This window comes from Danio aesculapii, chromosome 13 (genome assembly GCF_903798145.1).
Source record: "Danio aesculapii chromosome 13, fDanAes4.1, whole genome shotgun sequence".
Taxonomy (NCBI): Eukaryota; Metazoa; Chordata; class Actinopteri; order Cypriniformes; family Danionidae; genus Danio; species Danio aesculapii.
Window position 1 is genome coordinate 30,786,581 of NC_079447.1, and position 26,175 is coordinate 30,812,755.

The following is a 26,175-nucleotide window of genomic DNA, read 5'->3' on the forward strand; positions in this document are numbered from 1 at the left end:
GACAAAGCACAGCCTGCTATTCCTGCTTCATTCACTCCGGCTGAACTGCTGATTCATTAGAGTGCTCAGACCACAAGTCCTTTTTTTCTGACCTGTTCAGCTGTTGTGCTCTAATTAAACTGTCTCCTAATTAAACTTGTGTAATGGGGTCAAATGAGTTTGCGCGCTGCACTTGTTGATGGTGTGAAATGAATCAAAAACTACTTTAGCATGAGCCCAAGAGATTAGCGATGGAGTCATTAAAGGTTTTTTAGTCGATCCTATTCACGGAATAAATGGAATTAACCAAAACCGACAGTAAAGACGTTCATAATGTTGTCTTTTTTCTCAAATAAATAGTTCTTTGTGTTTAATTTCTCACAAAAATATTAAGCAGCACAACTGTTTTCAACATTTATATTTAAAAAATATTATATATATATATATATATATATATATATATATATATATATATATATATATATATATATATTATACATTTATAATTATATTTATAAAAAAATATAAAAATAAATGTTTCTTCACCCCCAAATGAACATTACAAAAACGTTCTTTAAATTGTTAAAACACATTAATGCTGTATTTACATTTTTTAAAATCAAATCAGCACAGCCTTTGTTGACATAAGAGTTTTAAAATGTCAATGTTATTGATGTATTGTACTGACACATATATTTTCTGAAATAAAATCAAATCAAAAGCGGAGAATAATTATAATTGTAATAATAATGGCAATAATAAACAACCAATAGTCGGTTGATGTTTTAAAAAGTCAAAAACCATCTAATTAAATGAGCTGGCTGATATACAGCTGAAGCCAGAATTATTAGCCCCCCTGAATTATTAGCTCCCCTGTTTATTTTTTCCCCAATTTCCCCAATGTTTAATGGAGAGATTTGTTTCAACACATTTCTAAACATAACAGTTTTAAAAACTCATCTTTAATAACTGATTTACTTTATCTTTGCCATGATGACAGTAAATAATATTTGACTAGATATGTTTCAAGACACTTCCATACAGCTTAAAATGACATTTAAAAGGCTTAACTAGGTTAATTAAGTTAACTAGAAGGTTAGGGTAATTAGGCAAGTTATAGTATAATGATGGTTTGTTCTGTAGACTATCGAAAAATAGATAGCTTAAAGGGGCTAATAATTTTGCCCTTAAAATGGCTTTTAAAAAATTCAAAACTGCTTTTATTCTAGCTGAAATAAAACAAATAAGACTTTCTCCAGAAGAAAAAATATTATCAGACATACTGTGAACATTTCCTTGCTCTGTTTAACATAATTTGGGAAATATTTAATTAATTATTTTTTTTTAATTCAAAGGTGGGCTAACATTTCTGACTTCAACTGTATACCTCTATGACATTGTCAACAACTGCTTGTATAATAAATCTATATGTACTTATAGGGCTTGAATAAATTGCTGCAATGGTTTCGCATCATTATAAAGCAACAGAAGCACTGAGCAGAGCATTCACAGACATGCCACTTTCATTAGGACGTACATAAAGAGAAGGGCAAAAAACAAAGGCAAGACAAAAAGACATGTGGATCCTGTTGCTTCGTGTTCTCCATGCACAAAGACACCAGAAAACATGCTGAAATGTGGTATTGAAGGACGCCACAGCGATCCCCGCTGTGAAGACTATAGTGGTTCTTCTCAATAAGCCTTTCCCTGAGAGCATGCTAATACAAACATTTAGACATTCATTCTTACTAAAGGCAAATGCATGTCAGCATTGGCCACATACCAGTGCAGTTGTCTGACCAAAAGCCGACCTGACTTTGAACTGTGAGGTACACAAGGAGAACGAGCCACCTTAAGAAACCATCAACGTTAAACAAAATGACTATGGGGTATTCCAGCCCAGGCTCATTGGAAATACATGCCTCAGCTTACATTTCTTGCGTAATGTAAAAGACGTTGCTCCAGGTACATTTCGTCACATATGACAAATACACTAGAGGGCGCTGTCTATATTTTTAATATTCATTCATTCATTTTTGACTTTGTGGCTTAGTCTCTTTATTAATCAGAGGTCGCCACAGTGGAATGAACCACCAACTTATCCACTATATGTTTTATGCAGCGGATGCCCTTCCAGCTGCAACCCAAAACTGGGAAACAATTTAGTTTATTCAGTTAAGCTATCCCGCATGTCTTTATACTGTGGGGGAAACCGGAGCACTCGGAGGAAATCCACGCCAACACAGGGAGAACATGCAAACTCTACACAGAAATGCCAACTGACCCAGCCAGGGCTCAAACCAACGACCTTCTTGCTGTGAGGCGATCGTGCTACCTACTGCGCCACCGTGACCCCCTGTCTATATTTCTGCAAACATGAAATACATCACTAGGGGTACATTTCAGACATTAACCCTTCCCTAAACCCATCCAATAGTGTGTTCAAAAGCAAACGTAAAAGAAAACCACATAGTTTTACCATGAGTTTATCTCTTTTGGGGAACCGCGCTTTACCTTACTCGAGTCTGAGCGCTCCGCTTCACAAGAACAACAGCATAGAATGTGAGTAACTAAGTAAACGGATTAGGCTGGAAAACTCATCCATTGGTGAAGCAAACATTTTTGATTATGAATAATAGACATCTTCAATTTGTTTTGTTTTGTGTTTTTTTTTTTGGTGTTGTTTAAAGAACCAGTAATCATGAAAAATGGACAAAAGTTGTTGGTATCATACAGCTCCGTAGTATTTTAATTAAAAACTGAAGCCAAGTGTATGTTTAAGTAAGTTTTTGCAAAATGTAGGCCGAAGCATGTATTTCCAATGAACCTGTGTTGATGTTTTACACCTGTAGATCATCTTGCAATTTCCTCTTTGTTTGGTTAGGAAACATTTCTTCTGTAAATGGACCAAAATTACCTAATCTAAGCTAATGGTACTTCTTTATAGCTCATATACTTGATCCGGTAACCCTTTATAATAACTACACACTATAAATTATTTATTAAGCATTAGCATCTAGTGAATTCTTTATTTGTAAAGAATTAATTCTACATTAACAGATGTTAGTAAGCAGTTTATAACTGCAGCTACAAATGGGGTATTCTTGACTTATAAACACATTTATAAAGTGCATAAAAATAGTATTTTCATCATTTGTGACTGCTTGATTTTTCATTACCAAATTAAAGTATTGCATTATTTACAAACCATTTGTATTTAAGAGTAGTTGGGAAGTCTTAAGATCATTCAGAATAAGTTCGTAAATGATTAATAAACTATTTAAATCAACGTTTATATCTTATTGTTCAGGCATATAGTAATGGTTACTATGTATGTTAATAAATGGTTTATTAACTCAACTTCATGCAGTTTTGTGACCTGATCTACAGTGAGGACTATTTATGCTTTAGAAATCCCTTATAAATGACAGTTAAAGGCTTAGTATCAACTGAACAATAATATTTGCAATCTTATCTAAAAAGTAAAATTACTGTAAAGTTTAAACATTTCTGAATGACAAGAGTGTTAAAACATGACATAAAATTTGATAAAACAACAACAATATATTAATTTAACAATATAATAGGATGCAATGTTTAAACTGTACAGTAATTTTATTTTAAATAAAGTTGCAAAGATTTATTTTTTATTTGATACAGTTTCATTTGTGTATCTTCAAATGAATAGAAATGAATAATGTCGTTTATGTTCTTTTTTTTTTCTTCTTTAGAATATAACTGAGCAATTAATTATCATTTATAAGGGATTTATAAAGCATGAATAGTCCTCACTTTAGATCAGGTCACAAAACTGAATGAAGTTGAGTTAATAAAGCATTTATTAACATACAAATTAACAATTAGTATATGCCTGAATAATAAGATATATAAATGTTGATTTGAATAGTTTATTATCATTTACTTACTCATTCTGAATGATCCTAAAAAGCAACTAACTACGCTTAAATAACTGGTTTGTAAATAATGCGATACTTAATTTAGTAATGAAAAATAAATCATTATCAAAGTATGAAAGTACAATTAATAAACACATTATAAATGTGCTTATAAGTCAAGAATACAGCATTTGTAGCTGCAGTTATAAACTGCTTACTAACATCTTTTAATGTAGAGTTAATGCTTAACAGATAATAAATTCACTATTTGCTAATGCTTAATAAATGGTTCATAGTGTGTAATTATTGTAAGTTTTAGTAGTATATTATAAGTGTTACCCTTTATCCTTCTGAGCATTATACAAACATAGACCACTGTCTGTATTTCTGTGCATTTATCACAGTTCATAAGTTGACCTGAGCAGATTTCAGTCATTTCACCTTGTTTTTGCAGCATGTTGGCTCTTTATACTAAGGCATTAGTATAAACAAACACTGCTGCTTTTAATGCTACATTCATAATAACTAATCAGCTACTATGTGAAGCCTGGATCACTAGTTATCATAGGACTGCTTTATCACAAACAAACTGCTCCAGAGTCTGTTGTCAAAATTCAGGTGATCTCAATTGTTTTGAAGCAGCTCAAAGGTTAAATGAACAAATAATAACAGAGTTTCTTGAGGTGGCTCGGGTCAAAATACCTCCACCAGAGCATCCCTGGACCATCACCAAGAGCGCAAACCCATAATGCATTATGTTTCCTCACTTGGAAGGCATAATACATTTTTTGTTATACTCCTCTTACCATCCCAACCTGCTGGCAATGGCACAAAACATCTTCTGACAAGTTCACAGCACTTTGTTCAAAGACGATCAGTGCAGACTGAAGGCAAAGGAAAAGTGTGCTTTCATAGACTTTGGTCAAAAGCCACAAAGCACAAAAGGATACGAATGCATCTCAGGGTTAGGAGTGACTGAATTTACCTCATTTTATTTGCCAATCTCTTCAATTTGAGTATTTTCTACAGAATTAAATCTGAATTGAAATATTTAGAATTCAGTCAACGAACACAAACCCTGGAGCGGGTGTTATGTATTCTCTGAACGGTCTCTCAGAAGAGTTTCAGTGCCTGTGAGTTGGCATGGGTTATAGCAGGCCCCCCCTGGTCACATGCTCAGGCTGAAAGTGGGCAATAGCCCTCTAGTGCCCATCTCACATACCTTCCTGTGCCAGTGCAGCGGTGCTGGTGGTGGGGGTGGCGGGGCTGGTGTGCTGCCGACCCACTATTGGACAAAAGAGCATGTCGTTTTGGAGAGGCTGACTGAAAGCAGAAGCTCAGCCTCTCCTGGATCACAGACAAACTTACCCAATTTGTTTCCTAACAAATCAACCAAAAGCAAAGTCCAAATGCCTCTAGGCAGTGAGGAAAGTGGGACCAGAACATAAAAACCAAGTATGGAAAGAGACTACATAAACAAAATACTGATCCCTCAATGTATGAGCACAAGTCTTAATAAGAATTTAGAATGCATGGCATTTACCTGAGAAGTTCCTGGACACCAGCATAGTGGTCAAAATGGCTCCCTGTAGGACAAACAAACACTAGTTTACCATTCTTACCATGACTTAGAACAATAATAAACAGAGTAAATGAATAAATACATCACTATTATGGGTAGGAAATGTAATAATGTAACTTAGAGACAATATATTATCAACATTTTAGACACTTTAGATTTTTTCGCTAATATAAATTGGGCCTTTATTATGTTTTAAGATTGGGTTCCTTGCATGAGGATGATCATATTTGGGAGCCCGTGGCATCTAAAAGACAGAAAGCTACTGCTTACACTAATGTTAACAAATTTAACCTTGTTGTGTTACTAATGAATGAATCAGACCTTCAGTTTTCTGCGGGCGTTGAACTTGCGCAGACACTCAACAGTTTCTTGACGATGCATCATGGAGGCGACTGTGGAGCGTTGCTAAGTGGGGTGGAAGAGAGACATCACAGTCTTCAGTACAAATTTTAACTCAGAAATGCTATAACTGACTGTAAATAACACAAATTGGATATAAAGTCTCATTCAATGCTTTTCATCAGTCAAACATGCTAGCAGATGTTTATTTTATTACAGATGTAAGCTCTGCGACATTACGCCAGTTGCTTCATGTAACTCGGGGTGACATGATATAAACCAGCTTTGAAAGATGCATTAAAAGTGCTTGGGGTTCAGGCTACTTACGCAGACCCATGGGTGCTTGAGTGCCTGGTCAGCCGTGATCCTCTTTGCTGGGTTGATGGTCAACATCTGGTTGATGAGGTTTTTGGCCTCTGGGGTAACAGTGTCCCACTCTGGAGAGGGAAACTAAAAAGACAAGAGAGAGCAATGATGACTGAGTTTTCTTGACTTGTTTCATTCAGACCTGGGAATTAACAGAAGTATACTGAAATACAACAAAAGTTTTGATTTAAAAAAAAAGTGAAAAGTACTCAGGATTATGCAGTATTTCTATTAAATGTCAAAGATACATACTAAAGTTTCAAGTTACACAGAATGGACATGCCATATTGGTCGTATTGGTGAACATTTTTTATGTTTTTTTTGTGAAAATGCTGACCTTGGTTAGTGTTTGTGCAAGATTGTGCATTCATGAATATTGGTTTGCACCGCAGCTCACTCCAACTGAACCAGCAAGAGCACACAAGTGGTACACCATTTTGCTGACATGACATTCAATGCCTACAATACCCCCAAAAGTATCCATTGGTTGTCAATGAAAGTACGGTAGTTGACAGATGAGCACAACAGGTATATTTACCATAAATAAGTGCATTTTACCACAAGAAAATAGGTTTTGTGCCCAAATACACACATTTACACAGGAATTTTCCTTATAGCTGGCTTTGCAAAAGGCACAATAAAAACAAGCATGAATTGAAGTGAACTATATACAGTTGAAGTCAGAATTATTAGCCCCACTTTAACTTTTTAGAATTTTTTTCTTTTTTAAATATTTCCCAAATGATTTTCACAGTGTGTCTGATAATAATTTTTCTTCTGGAGAAAGTATTATTTGTTTTATTTTGGCTAGAATGAAAGCAGTTTTACATTTTTATGAACAATTTTAAGGTCAAAATTATTAGCCCCTTTAAGCAAATTTTTGTTTTCGATAGTCTACAGAACAAACCATCGTTACATAATAACTTGCCTAATTATCTTAACCTGCCTAGTTAACATAATTAAGATACTTAAGCCTTTAAATGTCACTAAGCTGTATAAAAGTGTCCTGAAAAATATTTAGTAAAATATTATGTGCTTTCATCATGGCAAAGATCAAATAAATCAGTTATTAAAAATGAGTAATAATTCTGACTTTAACTGTATGCCCAGCTCACTAATAAGTAGGGCCAGTCGGAATCTGCAGACATTTTTTGCTATTTCTGCAAAGAATTTTACTAAAATCTGTGGATTTATGAGAACTGACTTTAGGAGTATCATAACTACAAACTTAATATATGAAATAAAAATTACATTTTTTACTTTTATTTAATGTTTACAATACATATCCGATTAGATCCACTCATTTGGTAAACAAAGCAAGTCTCTCATATATCTAAAAGACAAAATATTATTTTTAAACGGTACTGTAAATAAATCACATGAACATTTTAATTTTACTATATCACAATAATGTTAGTTCAATTAATTACAAAACCGAATAAATATAAATTTACACACATTTACACAAGTAAATACAATACATAGACTTAATGATGGGCGAAAAATCTCCAGATTCCGTGTGCGCCTACTAATAAGTAAATGTGCAACACTGATCATAAGACTGTGTGTTGTTCGAGTGAGCCCAAAGACATTCTTTGGACAATTAGTCTATTACATTAGAAAAGAATTTCACTGGTCGTTGACTGAAAGAGAGAGCTCAGCCGTATACAGGACAAACACACAGATCAATGGCTTTCGTGGTCTGTAATGGATGGTAATCAGATTAGGGTAAAGTAGCTAAAGCAATGAAGAGTGGTGTTTTCCACCTGGATGGCTCAAAATGCTGAAACCAAAACTGGCCATCGTAATTACATTTCTCCTACACTGCAGCACTTCTTCAAATGGACTTTGCCGCTATGCAACAAACGCTGCAAACATGTTATATTTCCATGCACTTAGAAAGCCAAGAGGTACTAAAAGGCATTTTAAAAGCCCAAATGAAATCAAATTAGCGTGAATCTATACCCTGATCAGACTGTTTGCAAACAGCTGCACTGACAGCCATCTACAGTAAAGTGAAGGATAAAATAAGAGAATGTTTTATAGACTCTTGAGTTTTCAGAGCTGAAGTAATCTTCATTTTTCTAAATTTACTAAGGAATTTAGCTATGCTAGTGTAACATTACCAAAAAAAACACACAAACAAACAAACAAACAAACAAACAGAAAAGCACTTCATTTTCTGGCAAATACACAAAGACTAATATTTACAAGGCCATAACTTTGTCTCCAAGCATTTCACTAATATTTTTGAAAACTGGTCTGGCCACTTCACTATTACCCATTTTGCTGTGTGATGGGGCTCATTATACAGCAGAAAATGGCTGTTTGACAGGCAATCAACACATGTTGCTGAAGATGCATTCATTCTGTATTGTAGCTTTACCCAAACCATTAAAATTCATGCTCCACTTTTAACCGACTTTACACACTGACTTTAACTTTTAACACTTAAGTGAACGTTTGGACTAGTTCCTAATGATACCCAGCTATACCTCTCTTTTCACCCTGATGATCCCTCGGTTCCAGCTCGCATCTCAGCCTGCCTGTCAGACATTTCACACTGGATGAAAGATCATCATCTTCAGCATAACCTCGCGAAAACAGAAATGCCTTGAAGTTTCTGCCAACCCCACTCTACACCATAACTTTTCAATCCAGATGGATGGGGCAACCATTACTGCATCCAAATGGTAAAAAGCCTGGAGTAACGATTGATGACCAACTAAACTTCTCTGACCACATTTTCTAGAACTGCTCGATCTTGCAGATTCACACTCTATAACATCAGAAAGGTCCGACCCTCCTATCTGAACATACAGCTCAACTCATTGTCAAGCTCTTGTTCTCTCCAAACTGGACTATTGCAACTCTTCACTAGCCGGGCTTCCAGTTAATTCTATCAAACCTCTTCAAGCTGCTTCAGAACGCAGCAGCAACGAGTGGTCTTTGATGAACCCAAAAGAGCACATGTCACTCCGCTACTCCATCCCGTTTGCACTGGCTGCCAGTTGCTGCTCGCATCAAATTCAAAGCTCTGATGTTTGCTTACAAAGCGACCTCTGGCCTTTGCTCCTTCGTATCTGCTCTCACTTCTGCAGATTATGTGCCCTCCAGAAACTTGCGTCCTGTGAATGAACGTCGCCATCTTTGTTCCATCCCAAAGAGGGAAGAAAATCACTTTCCCGAACTCTCACATTCAATCTGCCCAGTTGGTGGAATGAACTCCCTAACTACATCAGAACGGCAAGAGGTCACTTGCTGTCATTCAAGAAACGACTAAAAACTCAACTATTTAGTCTCCACTTTCCTTCCTAATCTTAACTGCCTCTCTTGGCTATACCACTAACTGTACTCTCTCTCAAAAAAAAAAAAATGCACTAATGCTTAGCTTCTTAGACTTTACACACCTGAAACTTGTCTATAGCACTTGTTCACTGCTGCTCTTATAGTTGTGTAAATTGCTTCCTTGTCCTCATTTGTAAGTCCCTTTGGATAAAAGCGTCTGCTAAATGACTAAATGTAAATGTAAATGTTCTCTGTGTCTACGTTGAGACACTGTGGCCAAAACGAATTAACTGACGAGTAATTCCAGCTGTAGAGCTGAACTGATTGGCCACTGAGATACTCCTCATTAATAATAATAATTAATCCTTATATTTATATAGCACTTTTCTGGACACTCAAAGCGCTTTACACATTTTGCGGTAATCTCCTCATCCACCACCAGTGTGCAGCATCCACCTGGATGATGTGACGGCAGCCATATTGCGCCTGACTGCACAGCACACACCAGCTGATTGGTGGAGAGGAGACAGAGTGACGCAGCCAGTTATGAGATGTGGATGGTTAGGAGGCCATGATTAGGCAAATTTGGCTAGGATGACGGGGTTAAACCCCTACTCTTTTTGAATGACCACAGAGAGTCAGATGCTCGGTTTAATGTCTCATCTGAAAGACGGCACTCACTGAGCAGTACAGAGTCCCCTTTAGTATACTGGGCTGTTAGGACCAACACACACCACAGGTTGAGTTCCCCCTGCTGGTCTCACTATCAACACTTCTGACAGCAACCTAGCTTTCCATGTGGTCTCCCATCCAGGTACTGACTAGACACAGCTTCTGTGGGCGACCATGTGAGAGTTGAAAAAAGCTAGCTGCCTGCTAAAGTATCATTATCCTGTCGCCTGGTCCACTTGTCTTTCTTTGACATCAAGCTTTTTGGGAGACTTGAATGAATTAGTGACTCTGATATATTGTAGACACTTCAGATCTGACGTGACCAACTTGTCTTACTTTATTCTCTGTATAACGAGTACCGTCAATAGGAAATATCCCACTCTATACTGGTTATCTCCTGGGGTTCATTGAGATGATGGTGATGATGAAGACTCCTCGGCTGTATGTTTCTCTGCTGAGCTCTAGAGGAGGGGGCCGTCATCATTTATTATTGAGTACTTCAGCTCTCTATCCCAACCAATTAAATATTAACAAAGGCTTCAATCTGGGCTCGACACTCTGGGTCGATGTGGTGGCACTGAAATCTCTGTATAGGGACGACCGTGAAAGCATCTGTCAACATGTTGATAGGCAATGAAAGACAGCTCTAATAAAAGGGCTTTCACTTTCCACTCCTGACTGAGTTGAGCACCGTTTAAAGTAGGTTACAAGCACTTTTTAAAAAAATAAACAGACCTTTTGTTCGACATGCCTGTTTTGTAAATGCCTGCTTTAATTTGATCAGATATGTGGAATGTAAAAAAGTGGAGTTGCACGATTTTGCCTGGAGTAGGAAGTTTTTTTTTGTTTTTGAAAATTCAAACACCAATGTCTTCGGGTTCTAGCTGAACATATGATGGAGAAACTAAACATTCTATGAATTTCTTTTAAAAGTTTAGTGTCATTAAAGAAAGCGCTATAATTTTACAGTAAAGCCAACTGTTGATATTGCTGCAAATTCTGAAATTGAGGTATGGTAATCAGTGGTGTAATGCAACAAATTACAAATACTCAAATTACTGTAATTGAGTAGTTTTACTCAGGAATTGTAATTTACCAAGTTGTTTTAAAAATGTGTACTTTAAAACTTTTTTAGTGCTGCATTGGTACTTTTCCTCTACTATTTTCCATCACTACTTTTTTTCTTGTCTGTGGGGATTGGCTTAAGTAGATTAATCAGTCCTGTGATTCCTGTCCAATCAAATCACACATAGAAAGTAAATTGCATTATGCTGAACATCCGCAAGTCACTAGCGCTTCATAAATGCAACAAAACGTTTGGAAGTATTAAAAATTTGCAAGAAGATGTCTAAAGCTACGTTCACACTGCAGGTTAATGTAGCCCAAATCTGATTTTTTTCGCCCACATGTGACTCAGATCTGTTTTTGTCTTGACAGTGTGAACAGCCCAAACCGCATGGAATCTGATCTTTTAAATTCAGATTTGTGCCACTTTCACATGTAGTATTAAATCAGACACAGATCTGATGTTTTGCAATGCGATCGCAGTGTCAATGGTTATGTAGGATTTCATGTGACCTTTGCATAATCTTCAATGGACATGCATCATCATTCTGTGCTTTCAAAGATCCTCTACTCAGCAGCAGCATAGTAGAACAGCACAAATACTTTACCAAATTTTTTTTTAGCTTTTTGAACGCAAAACTGGCACTTGCTAACCAAACATTAACCATTACCTTTAAAAAAACATTTTTTTCAGTTAGATTTAACAAATATGTCCATAAAAATAGCATAAAATTCATAAAACAAAATAGCTATATTTCACTTAAATAATAACTTTAACAGAACCAAATATAAAAAGACTGATATGCATATGAAAATGAACCAACTCCGCCTTTACAGTTCAGTCTGCGGCTGCTCATTAACCCTTGATGAGTTCACCACACCGGTGGACGGAAAGACGCGCACAACACTTATCATTGATCACAAATGATCAGTGTTTTCAATCACAAGAGAATTATTTAGAAGTAGCAGAACAACACTTTACAGTTCATAAAATACACAACGGTTGTCTGTGAAAAGGGCAATATTTATATTAAACCTTATCTGACAGCGTGCTTACTTCATATAGTATACTTTACACATTGTGTGCATGATTAGACATTTTGTGCTGTGCGTAATTGTACTTTTGCGCATGTGGGTCAGTTCAGGACCATTATCTGTTTACACTGGAAATTTGATTTTGCCCACATTTATAACAACAATGTGAACAGCTATACAAAAAATCAGATTTGAGCACTAAGTCTTGCAGTGTGAACGTAGCCTAAAATCTTTACACGCATTGATCGAGAGACTTAATAGACTGCATGACATTGATGAGAAGATGGATGTTTACTGAATGAGGACTGAAGCCACCAAATGCCCTTAAACAACTACCAATGCATTACAGAATGTTACATTCACAAATCCGTGCACAAATTGCACGATATGTAAAAAAAAAATAAAATAAAAAAATAAAAAAAAAAGGTTGTGAGCCATGTAGCATGTCTGAATAAACAGTATTTGAAAAACTGTAGGCAAGAAATACCAAGATGACTACTTTCGGTGTGACTTTGAAGTGCACATTCAATCGACACGTAGAGATTTCGACATGGTAGAGAATTTATGAATGAGTGCAGCAATGCAACTAATAGGGGTAGGTCATGTGATAATGATAAAATAATGAATGTAGCAAGTCAGAATTCCATTCATATTACACCTATTTATCCTATATAGAACATAGTTTTTCTAATTGTCTTTAAGATCTTTGTACAATCCATTTAATCTCAATGCTATAATTAATCCTGTAAGACCTGAGATATCAAAAAATAGCCAGAAAATTCACACTTTCTGGAACTGAGATGTTTATTAAACCATCTAGCAAAAAGGGATGCAACAATTATAGATTTTGGTTGTATAATTATAGTCTGAGGAACAATCAAGGTTTCACTGTTATAATGATTATTATCCATTGATTCGTTTTAAAACACTGCTAGTTTAGTAAATCACATGAAAACTCCTTATATTTTAAAGTGTCATTAATTGCTGCTCAGAAACTAAATAATACAGCACATAATAATAATAAAACACAAACAATAGTGAAAATAAAGGACAGAACAATGAATGAATAGATAAAAATAGAATAAAAACATTTGTATAATGTAAATCTAAGCTATATATTAGCTAAATATTGCCTTTTAAAGAGAACAAATGAAGTCAAAGGCTGCGGAAGCTCTGTCTGAAAGGCACTGTTGGTAAACTATATAATAAACTTGTTTGGTATTTTCCTTTTGTGTTTTTTTTCTCTTTGGAGGAGAAATGTGTATACTCCATTCAAAGTATGAAGCTGATCGTCAGTTCTTTTCATGTGACTGCTGTATTCGCTCGCGGCATTCTTTCAACTGGGTGTGCCTGGAAAACATGTGCGCATCACACCGTTGCCAATATGCGAACAAGCTGCGCGCCTCCATTGGAAATAACAAACTTGCGGGTGCAAATAATATTATATGTGAATGGCTCTTAGTCATTAGCCCCAGCAATAGTTAAAATCAACCTTTAATGCAGTGTGTGTGTGTGGGTATTGTGTACAAGCTTGTTACTTTAAACTAGCGCAGGGTTGCATAACTTTTAATTGCAGCACTTTTGTTCCGTGCAGAAATGCAATGTTGAGAAGCCTTTGCGGTTAATTAACCATGCCTAATTAACTTAGTTAACAGCATAGCTATTAGGTTTATTGTTGCATCTCTACTAGCAAACAAACTAATTTTTGCCATATACATTTCTTCATATTTATTTTGTATCACATTTGATACATCAGGCCTTCATGCAACTTTTTGCTCACAAGTTAATTTTAATGACAAAAATAATATTTTGCCCTTGACATTTTGACAACAGAAAACATTTCAGACAGTTTTTTACTTTGTTTTTATCTGTTACCTGCTTTCAAAACATATACAACAGGGTTTTAACAAAGTATTGATCAGGTTGAAATTATATACGTCTTAGAAACATGTGTATCATATATGAAACGTGCGGCTCTATAGGGTGAAAATCGTTTTTTTGACCTTTGATTAATGCAAACTAATTGTAGGTGACCTCTAAAACAAATGGAACATTTTAAACAGCACAATAATGGTTACTTTAAGAATCAAGCATTGAAAAATCATATCGGTCAACCTGCATACTGAAGAGGATGTGTTTGCTTCAATGGCAAAAGGCTTGATTAGATCTAAAGCAGTGTCATTTGATTATAAAGCAGTGAGGGCTCATTAAGGCAAAGAGTGAGTGCGATTACTCACATCATAGGCTCCAGCTTTGATCTGTTGATACAGTTTGTGCTGGTCCTCATCCCAGAAAGGAGGGTAACCCACCAGCAGAATATACAAGATCACACCTGGCCAGGACACATACATTGTATAGGCTTATTCCAAAAAAAGCTGAGTTTTTTAAATCTGATTATTTGTAAACATGGACAAACACATCACACATGAACAAAGACAACATTTAGGGAAACACTGCCATATATTATAACCTTACCACAGGCCCAGATATCAACTGGCTTGCCATAAGGGTCCTTTCTCAAGACCTCTGGAGAGAGGTATCCAGGGGTGCCTGCAAAACCTGTAAGGCCATGATGTTATTGCATACATGCAGTATCTAATATGAACATAATCATTTTAGTAGAACCATAAATGCTAGCTTCATTGACAATAATTACAATTTAATAATAATAATAATATATTTTTTTATCAATGTATAAAAGTTCAGGATGTATCTCAGAGAGTATTTCAATGAGTGGCTAAGCATTACAAATATGGCAACAACTGTTCAGCTTGTATTAAATAAGCAACAGTTTTGTTTATTTATATTTTTAAAAATCATTCTTATCAAGGCTGCACAATGTGGAATAACATCCAATAAATTCCCATGCTATTAGAATAGCTCAATCCAATTTGCTCACTGGCTTTGTCGTCTGTGACTTTTGACCTCATAGTAGTTTTGACTCAAAAAGGACAATAAGCACTGAGAAAATTACTCCATATTTCCCAAGAGCCCAGTGCAAAAACATAAGCTGGCTACTCTCCAGAGCTCTCTGCTCCCACAGATGCCATAGAGAACGCTATTCGGGAAAATCGCTTCAGAATGAGTTTATGAACACCACTGCTATCAAACTGAGAGGATACATTTTCATTTATATGTGAAACCACTGAAATTGACTTGATCTGCTGAACTGAAGTCAAGATCATCAGTCTACTGTGGCTACAAGGCAAATCCCTTTAAGAGACAAGGCTTCTGAAGAGTTGAGAGGAGTCTTACCAAACCAGGCCTGCTGATCTCCCTGCACCTCGATGGCAAGGCCAAAATCCGCCAGCTTCACTGCCGCCCCCTTCATCTTACTGGCCAACAGCAGGTTCTCTGGCTACAAGAAGACACATGACAAGAGAAATGGCTAAAACACAGGTGAAAAAAAAATGAATAAGAGGCACATGAAGAATATAAAACAGCAAAAAGAGGCATATCAAAACTGTGATTTCCAGTACTGCGAATCTAACATAAAAAAATTGTCAACCACTAAAATATAGGGGCCAAAAATACAGAGCTGTACTGTATATAGCACATTCTTCACAGAATTCACTCCCTCCAGCAAGCTTTTTTTGTTTTTAAAAGATGTCTAATAGACGTCTAAGCATAGTCGTCTTGGCTAAAATAGGGCTAAACTTGTGCTGTCAGTGAAAATCTAATAGACGTCTAAGAATAGGCCAAAACTAGACTAGTTATCAACTAAACAGAAATGAATGACTACACATATTTGACGACTAGTCTAATTTTGGGCTATTTTAAACTTTCTGTTTAGATGTCTATTAAATAAAAAAAGTTTGCCAAGTCAAACTACCAAGATTTCTGTTCAACATAGTGACTTTAACTTTAACCCATTCCTAAATCTGAATCATGATAAATCGTCTCACTCACAGAAAATATCTCACAATGCATTCACACTTGTTAGGTTTGGTCTGATTAAAATGAACTTGGATGTGATTTCTGTGTCTTTATTTTTATTAAATAAGAGTGAACACATTGAAACATGAATGGAGCAACAGTGCCTAAGCAAGCCAAAAAGAGGACAAAGACAGACGATGAAAAGATCAGAATGCTCAAGCATGTTTTATTTTGCCACAACGGATGTTGCCCCTTACAGTTCAGTAAAGGTGTTAGAAATGTGTCTCGTTGGATTAGCTCTTCATTTATGTGTGATGGAGCAATACCTGGCACTGTTTGTACATTTTATAACCTCTTCAAGAGTTCTCATCTATTAAAAGATACCATCCAATTCATTTAACAAGGTTCTGAACTATACAGCATAATCCCTCCCCCCCTCCCCTCATATTAAGGTTTGGACTTAACTGGCCATTAACTGCCATTGTAACTGCCTGGCTGACCTTTCCTCTCAAAAAAAGGAAAACCTCAAAATCTCAAAAATGGAAAAAAAAGTGGTCAAAAATGGAAGTTAAAGTCTTCAAGAGAAGAAGTTAAATAATTAAATATTACACTGTAAACACTGACAGGACTAAATTATGATATTCTGTTTTGGTCTGAACCAACTGACCCAAGAGAACAGAACTATAGGTGTGAACACACCCTTAATCTCAAGAATTGCTATTTAAACTACTGGATTTGCCATGTGGGCAAGTGCTTACTGCCCCAAGTCAAAACAGCTTAATTGTGCAGAATTAAATAAAAACTTGTTTTGAATGCTAAACGTGACTACATTTTTAGCTTTTGAGGTTAGCAATTGAGTGTTAGTTGACAAAAAAGTTCATACAAATGTAAAAATACTAGAAATAAAATGTCCACACAATGGATATCAGCACACTCCACTATATATCCAGTTCCATAAGGCTGCTCATTTATTCTGTGCATGATTATTCTGAAGGTGACGATCAAGCATTCCAAGGCTGAGTCTAATCAGCTGTGATCTGCATAAATGGACATAATCGTATCTATCATGGTCTATGAGGACAGACTTTCATCATCACAATGAAGGAATGCAGGAGCTCCGGACTCCAGTGTGAATCAACATATACACAGAAATAGTGAGAGAAGAAGAGAGAGAGTCTACATGTGGTGTCTATATCTTAGTAGCTTGCGTGTGTGTGTGCGTGTGTGTGTGTGTGTGCGTGTGCGTGTAAAGCAGACGGATAGCAGTGACAGCACGCCATTGCTCTAGGCTGCATAATTCATGAGGAGACAGAGAGGAGGGCTTGTTATCTTATGCTAGAAGAGCAGGGGTGAGCTGCTCTGTGAATACAGCAGACACATCCCTGACCCCGACACTGCAAAGTCATCCTCCAACAACATTAACAGGCAGATAGACACAACAAACTTTCTGTGACATCAGGACATGGTGACGGCGATGATGATGCTTATTTTCATCAATATTTATTAGGTCGTGCTGACACGGCAAGATCACTTTTCGGAATTGGCCAATGACGCAAACTAATGATTATTCATAAGGCAAGTCAAAACAGGATTGGTAGCTCATAGATATTGATACTCAGAGATATTGAGATTCCCTCATATGCTTTACACAGCTTTTTATGGTTTTAAATTGATTTATTGTGAAAAAAAAACGAGAACTGCTATTCTTAATGAGAATTACACAAATCTAGAGCACAAATTCTCCTGTTTTTATTTATTTATTTATACATACATGTGTGGATTGAGAGAACGTAAAAATAAATGTTATTTTGAGTTTTTTTATTCAACCACAAAATAACATTCCCTAAACATTGCAGGAGGGTGTATTTTTAAATTATTCATAAATAACTTTAACCTAATGCACCCTAGTTGTTATTTTTAGGACTTTGTTTTTACTGGAATTAGTGTAATACAGCATGTGATATGGTGTTCAAATATAAAATGTGTAACAAAGTATTGAATAAAGGTTAAGCTGTATATATGCCAGAGGGAAAAGAGGTGTTGGCTTTGCTTGATAGTATAAGGACAAAGTATTATTTATTTTATGTGTTGTTATATACAGTTGAAGTCAGAATTATTAGCCCCCCTTAAATTATTAGCTCCCCTGTTTATTTTTTCTCCCAATTTCTGCTTAACGGAGAGAGGATTTTTTCAACACATTTCTAAACATAATAGTTTTAATAACTCATTTCTAATAACTGATTTATTTGATCTTTGCCATAATGACAGTAAATAATATTTGACTAGATATTTTTCAGGACACTTCTATACAGCTGAAGCTGCGGTCACACTGGGCTTTGTGTGTGCGAAATTCTGTTGTGCCGCGCTGCGAAAAGAGGCGGGATTAAACAAGATGATTAGACATTAAAAAAAGCGAGCACTTGCTCCATATTTTAAATTTCTGTCCAGAGAGGTCATGTTTTGATCCTCGATTGGTCTCACGCAGTCAAGTGATGCGATTTCACAGGTCAGAGTTCACCAAGCTTGAACTTTGCACCGCAGCAACCTGCGAAACTCGACGCATGACCTTGCGTTTCCGGTCTGACGCATTCGCGTGCGTATGAATGGAAGTCTATGGGAGGAAAAGTCAAGTGTGACCGCAGCTTTAAAGTGACATTAACTAGGCAGGTTAGGGTAATTAGGCAAGTTATTGTATAAGGATGGTTTGTTCTGAAGACAGTCAAGAAAATTAGCTTAAAAGGGCTAAAAATTTTGACCTTAAAATGGTTCATAAAAAAATTTAAACTGCTTATATTCTAGCCGAAATAAAACAAATAAGAAAAAATATTGTCAGACATACTGTGAAAATTTCCTTGCTCTGTTAAACATCATTTGGGAAATATTTAAAAAATAAATAAATAAAAATCAAAGGGGGGCAAATAATTCTGACTTCAGCTGTATATAGTGGGGGAAATATGTATTGAACACATCACCATTTTTTTGCAGAAAACATATTTCTAAAGGTTCTGTTGACTTGAAATCTTTTCCAGATGTTGATAACAACCAAAGAAATCCATATATGAAAAGAAAACAAATCTAATTAGTTTACAAATGACATTATGTGTGATAAAATTAAATGACACAGGAAAAAAGTATTGAACACATGAAGGGAGGTGTAAAAAGGTAGTGAAAGCCCAGACAGCAGCTGAAATCACTCAGAAGTTCTTCAGCAACCCTCTGCTCTTTGTCTTTGTAAATGAATGTAATATTAGCTGCTTCAGTCCAACACCAGGATGATAAAGATGAAACCAAGTTGGACATTTGAGCAAGAAAATGATCCAAACCAGTCAAGGAAACTCTGAAATGGTTTTAGAGAGAGAAAATAGAGCTGTAGAATGGCCCAGCCAATCACCTTACTCTAATCCAAAAGAAAATACAAAATAAAGATCAGATTTGATAGACGAGACCCACAGAACCATCAAGATTTTGAATTCTGTTGAAGTCTGTGGAAAAACTCACACCTGAGCAATGCATGTGACTTCATTATTCATGCGAGAGTCATCTTTAAGCTGCCAATAATATATATATATTTATTTATTATCTGTGAACTTTTTCTAGCTCCTGCTGGGCTGTTTTTACATCCTTGTTCCAGAATTTTCCTTTAAATTTTCTTTCTATATCCTTGTTCGGTTCTTCCATCTCTGTCCCAGTAATAGATTCAAAGAGGCAGAAAGAGTCCCCATCACACACACACACTCACCACCATCTCTGCAGCCTCTGTGACATCACAGATGTTTCCATAGCAACCGGCCAGCCTCCAGTACTCCTCTGTCTGCATCTACTTTTTTAAAGAGGTAAACCAGTATAGAGAGCGCTGGTCCATTTGAAGGATTTAGAAGAGTGGGGTTAAACCCATGTTTGTCTACCATATGCCACTCATCTATGTGTTGCAACAGTCACCATTGTGTCATTTTTGTTAAAAAACTAACAAAAAAAAAAAAAAGATTCTAATCCCTACAGCATTTCCACACAACTTCACCTCCTACACAGACTCTACTACATTGACTCGTAGGAAGAAGTGCAAAAGAAAAAACACTGCAACCTCTGAGAAGCAACAGGGAAGAACTGTGCAGTTTCAATCCATTATGAGATTCAGATTAGTGGATGATATTTAAAGTGAAATCAAAATCAAGAATTTTAGATGTTAGTATCAGTTTGTTTGTCTTAAAGGGCACCTGTTTCACTCCTTAGGTGTTTCCAGGATGTGTCTGTAAAGTTTCAGGTCAAAATAATCATTAGATAATTTATTATAGCCTCCAGAATCTGCCCATTTTGGTGTCTGAATACATTGTAGATGGACTGTTTCTTCCTGCAGATAAACAGCAGTCAGTGATAGAGACAGACACGGTTGAAGCTGAAATACAGCTCATTAGTCAAAAATACCAAGTAAGTTTATTTCATGTATTTGTGGTGGAGTTTATTCAAGCGTTTCTGAAATAATGAGTCTCACACAGAATTACATAGCAATTTTACAGTCTTTATTACAAGCTTGCTCTATTTTAAAAATGTTTTAAACTTATAAAAATCACAAAGAGTTGGAGAAGTTATTTTAATCCCAGTTTATTTGAAAAAAAAAAAAAAAAAATCTGTGGACGTGCATACATGTTATTATAGAAATATGGGGACTGATCAATTCTGTGGGCAGGAAAAACCGCACTCCAATGTCACATTACGGTGGGCCTCAAAATCACTTGGATTTGGGTCCCATTTTAACGTCAGGAAATTGGAAAAAAAGAGACTTGTTGGGTTTGGATCACTCCAATATGACTGTGGACACACTATACCTACACACAGTTCTGTCCAAACAGCTTACAAAAGTTGATATTCATCATACAGTAGAAGCCCTTTAAGGATATCTACAATCTAGCGTGCTCCAAAACAATGACAAAATTAGCAGTAAGAAGATATAAACATCTAAAACTTGCAGTTTGTCACTTCTGCCTAAATGGGTCAACAATATTTCTGACATCACCTCATACTTCAGTTTCTCATCAAATCTTCTGACCAATCAAATCCTCAATGGTATCCGACATGTCCCGCCCCCTTCAAGATGCTTCTCATTTACTTTTCATTTGATACTCTTGATCTCAACCACTCCTACTGGCAGAGCGGTGATAAAACAAAACACTATTGGCTATTATTTTTTTTAATGGGAGGAGCTACGCTGTCTCACCCTGTCTTCATGTTTCAGTTGATTTATACAGATGAATTATGTCACATCCAACAAAAATGCACATTTCAAAGCACCTCACAGGACCTTTAAGACAAAAGTTTTAAATCCTTAACATCCTTAAATCCTCTTCCTGAATATCTTTACGAGCAACTTACCAGCTGAAAATACTATCAAGATGAAAAATTCTAACAGTTAACAATGAACTGCACATTTATTGGCCACTTTTCAACACCATTATAAGGTCGTTTATGGCAGCACAGGTGACATTTAAGAAATAAAATCTCTCCTTCCTCTATTAAACCACTCTTTGTTTGCTTTCGACATTATGCTTATCAAATGACCCCTCAAGACTGACAACAGCCAACTGGACGCTCTCTGGGGTCAACAGAAAGAAATAACACAATCAAATGGACAAGAAAACTGCCACGGACATTCTCTGGTGTCAAGTTATCAGTGGTGTGGTGTTTAATGTTGAAGCACACGTGTGAGTGTGTGTGTGTTTGAATGACAGAAGGAGGAGAAGTGTTGGGATGACGCAAGCTCCAGCACTGGCACGTTGCCACAGTGACGGCATGACTCACCTTGAGGTCCCTGTGCACAATGTCATGCTGGTGGATGTGGCTGACGCTTTCCAGGATCTGATTGATGCAATGGCTGAGAAACACACAGATAGAAAGAAAGCAGGGGGGAGGAAAAGAGGGCTGGATTAGGAAGAGAAATCCAGGCATGAGTACAAGGATCTAACTCAAGATAGGGACAAGAAATCCAGAATCCACCCAGTGTGGATCTGAGCATCGCAGGAACAGCAAATGCTCTGGTTTGTTTCTGGATTGAGAAGCTTTCCAGGATGAAAATGAAGATACATTTACCATGTCATCCATATGCAAATACAAGTTTCCGAAAGCAGAATATCTGCCTATAATTATACCCTTATGAAAATTAACAATGGTCTTACTACAAATAAAACAAAAATATAATTATGTTGGTAATACAAAGAAACCATACAAATTAACCATGGTTTTAGTACATTACTCATAGTTTAACCATGGGATTTGCAGAAAAACACATTTAAAATTACACAAATGTACTCTATATGCCAAAAAACATGGTTAATACATTTTTACTATAATAAAACTATAGTTAATCAATGTAAGAACACATTGTTTGGGGTTAGTAAGACTTTTTTAATCACTACTTTAATTCAGGAAGGTATTAAAATGTTACAAAAGGTTTCTATTTCAAATCTATTCTGCAGTTTTTTGCTTCTGTATTCATTGAATAATCATTGAAAAACGTTTAAAGAGAAATATTTATTCAGCATAATTATTCTTAAGCTTGACAGTAATAAAAATGCAGTAAATCAGCTATTAATTTTTTTTTTTAAGAACACTGAAGACTTTGGTGCAACAATGTTGAAATTATGATATTCGTATTCTATTTTCTTTCACCAGTTAAAGGTTTAAGAAACCCTTGAGTACTTTTTTTGAAATTTTAACAGATTTTGTGTTGAGCATCAGTTAAGACAACATTAGCACCTGTTAGCTTTAATTGTGGGGAAAACTAGATAATTTGGAGCTTTTGTCAGCTAATTTTATCTTCTGGGTTTAAAATCATTATTGGGGTGGGATTAAAACCGGTGACGCAGTGTCGATCTGTCTGTCCAGTGATGGCATGTCAGTTTCTCATTATTATTCATAGCTGAGTTTTCTTATCCTATGAGAAGACGCTGCTTCTTAATTATTCATGAATGAACATGCTTTGTGAAGGCAAGGCAGACCTGCCAAGCTGTGATACCGCCTTTGCGGACGGCATGCAGTATTTAGCCGTTCATAAGTCGTTTGTGGGGTTTTCATGATCCACGGGGTTTGTTGCATGTTTTTCCCCGCGAAGCTGTCAGAGTCGATACAGCAAATCTGTTGGTTTGTAGCAATCACTTTTGTTCTGAGAGCTGCACGAGAATTGGAGAACGGGGGACTTTGTCGTTTATCAGTTGAGTTCGTCACCATTCAGACACATCGCCTATATCCGTGCTGCCTATGTTTAAAATCCTTCAGATTACCGGCAGGGCAAATGGTTGAAATAGACAGGGTAAGAGACCTGCTGCACTGCCATCCACTGTGTCTACTGTACATTCAGACCCCAGGATTGAGGAGAAGAGAAGTCCTCCTCATTTATAGTGTTTATATAAACACGATTATCTTTATATTGATAAAACAAATTGTGGTTCTGTGTATATAAAATAACGTAAATGTAGCAGCGCATTAAATTACTTACTGTTTATTTCTTTGCATTTTAACTTTGTAAACTGTAAAATCATGGGTCCCCTCACGCTTTGTCTCTTTTTGTGAGCCAATTGACAGTTGTTTGCTCCCCTCTTTTTCTCCTGCTCTGCTGGCCACACCCATTCCTCCCTCAGCTTGCAGCGCTCCATGCCCATCATGAAGCATTTTTATTTTAAATTCTGAGGTAGACTTGAACTGAAAGGGGAGGGGGGGGGGGGGGGTCATGACGCTTTAAAAAAATCTCAGTGAAGAACTGAATCTGTTTTTGTTTTGAATCTGTTTTTTAACAAATTAATTGAGCCAATGATTCATGATCAAGTCATTTCTAAATGAGCTCTTTTGAACAAATAATTTGAATGAATGATTCAGTAAATACCCCTCAATAAGACAGGGATTTGCTCTCACCTATTGCTGGTCTAAACTAGCCAAGGTATGTAAACAGAAACGCTCCAAATAAAATAATGTTCTATTACTGTTATCTGAAAATAAATAAAAATCACACACCCCATTCATGCCATTAAACTCAAACAGGCCAAATCCCAGTTATACTACACAGATGGCATTTGTTACTTCGACAGAGGTCTTTCCATAGACACATTGCGGGGACAGAAATAACAAGCGCCGGTGGAGCTGACAGGAATGTTTATAAATGCAGCGAGTGGAGCAGCTCATTACAGAGCTCTGAAACCTGTTCAAAAAGGTCGTGACCCATTGACAGAGGGCGGCTGGGTGGGCATAACATCTCTCTGAGGAAATTTTAGATGGCGGTGTTGTGTTTGCTTGCATGCTTGAAAAATAATAAATTTCTGAGCCCTTCTGGTTTATGCAAAGAGCTTGCAGAAAGAAGAGCAACGGTGGTCAGGAACGAAAGAGCCCCATTAGATATTCCCTAAAGCTCTCTTGAAGGAGGATGGCGAGGAAGGCATTTCTTGTGTCCAAATTTGGCCAAATCTGTGGACCGCATTCCATTCCATCCCATTACAGAGGCACTTTCCAGTAAAAACTCTTTCTGTTCTCCCTTGATGCGAACTAACAGAAGCAGCCCTCTCGCTGTATGTCCACAGAGTGCCTTCCAATAGTAATTGGAAAGTGACACTAATTTTGTTGTTCCGGCTTAGTGCTGAATATGAAATGGAAATGGACTGGAGTGCAGACAGTCAGCTTTAATTTAAGGGGATGCCTGTCCAAGGCAGCAGGTTAAAAATAACAGGCCAGCTACTATCCCTGTTAAAACACAAGAGTATTTACATAGTTTGACATTACTGAAAATAAAAAATCATGTTTAATAATCAGTTGCATAACCCTGGCATTTAATGATCGTCTCGCTGTCTGAGAGGAAAGGGCAGCATCATAACCAGAATATATCTCCACTGAGGCCTTATAGTCAAGAACTATGGTGGTTCCATGGTATGCACTGATGGCTGAAAACAGTAACTTTCTATTAAAAAGTTTATTAGGTACACCTGTGCAGCTGCTCGATAACACACATTTCTAATCAGCCAATCACATGGCAGCAACTCAATGCATTTAGGCATGTAGACATGGTCAAGACGATCTGCTGCAGCTCAAACCGAGCATCAGAATGGGGAAGAAAGGTGATTTAGGTGACTTTGAACATGGCATCGTTGCTGGTGCCAGACGAGCTGGTCTGAGTATTTCAGAAACTGCTGATCTACTGGGATTTTCACACACAACCATCTTTAGGGTTTACTGAGAATTGTTCGAAAAAGAGAAAATATCCAGTGAGCGGCAGTTCTGTGGGCACAAATGCCTTGTTGATGCTGTCGAGCTGATAGAAAGGCAACAGTAACTCAAATAAGCACTTGTTACAATCGAGGTATGCAGAAGAGGATCTCTGAAAGCACAACACATCCAACCATGAGGTGGATGGGCTACAGCAGCAGCAGACCACACCATTGAGTATTGTTGCTGACCATGTCCATCCCTTTATGACCAAATACTCAAATGGCCTCCACAATCACTAGATCTCAATCCAAAAGAGCACCTTTGGAATGTGCTGGAACAGAAGATTCACATCATGGATGTGCAGCCAACTAATCTGCAGCAACTGCGTGATGCTATTATGTCAATATAGACCAAAATCTGTAAGGAATATTTCCAGTACCTTCTTGAATATATGCCACGAATGATTAAGGCAGTTCTGAAGGCAAAAGAGGGTCCAACCTGGTACTAGTAAGCTGTACCTAATAAAGTGGCCAGTGAGTGTATATCTACATTAGTATTGCTGGTTCACAGTTGATGCTACAAACTTTAAGGTCTCGTCAATTCATATAGTATATTGAGGAAAATATGTTAGTGTACACTGTGTCTATTAGACATGCTTGAATGGAGAATTAAGCCAAATTATGTCTTAGTACGTGTTCCTGCTAACACAGTCAGTTATGTCTTCAGTATAATGAATACATATTTGGTCCTATAATAGCCTGAAAATAGATGCTGATACTGCCAATGTTCAACAACAAAAGACATCGAAATTTACTGTTAGAAAATTCAGTAACAACTTCTAGCAAAGTTTTCATTTGCATTTTTGCTCCATTTAAAATTTAGTCAGTGTAGATAAGT

At 36.6% G+C, this 26,175-nt stretch overlaps 1 protein-coding gene across 27 annotated transcripts in view; it reads right to left on the reverse strand.

Moving 5' to 3' along the window:
- camk2g2 (calcium/calmodulin-dependent protein kinase (CaM kinase) II gamma 2) overlaps positions 1–26,175 on the reverse strand; it is a 124,839-nt gene that overhangs the window by 32,333 nt on the left and 66,331 nt on the right. For 20 of the 27 annotated variants that reach the window (XM_056470602.1, XM_056470596.1, XM_056470594.1 and 17 more), the window contains exons 6-13: positions 21,892–21,964; positions 15,478–15,580; positions 14,698–14,781; positions 14,460–14,554; positions 6,124–6,246; positions 5,779–5,862; positions 5,419–5,461; positions 5,098–5,160 (exon numbers count right to left, since the gene is read on the reverse strand). In XM_056470602.1, the coding sequence (XP_056326577.1) occupies positions 5,098–5,160; positions 5,419–5,461; positions 5,779–5,862; positions 6,124–6,246; positions 14,460–14,554; positions 14,698–14,781; positions 15,478–15,580; positions 21,892–21,964 (668 nt within the window). The remainder of the gene's footprint in view (positions 1–5,097; positions 5,161–5,418; positions 5,462–5,778; positions 5,863–6,123; positions 6,247–14,459; positions 14,555–14,697; positions 14,782–15,477; positions 15,581–21,891; positions 21,965–26,175) is intronic. The other 7 variants (XM_056470600.1, XM_056470591.1, XM_056470597.1 and 4 more) reach the window with 1 other exon arrangement.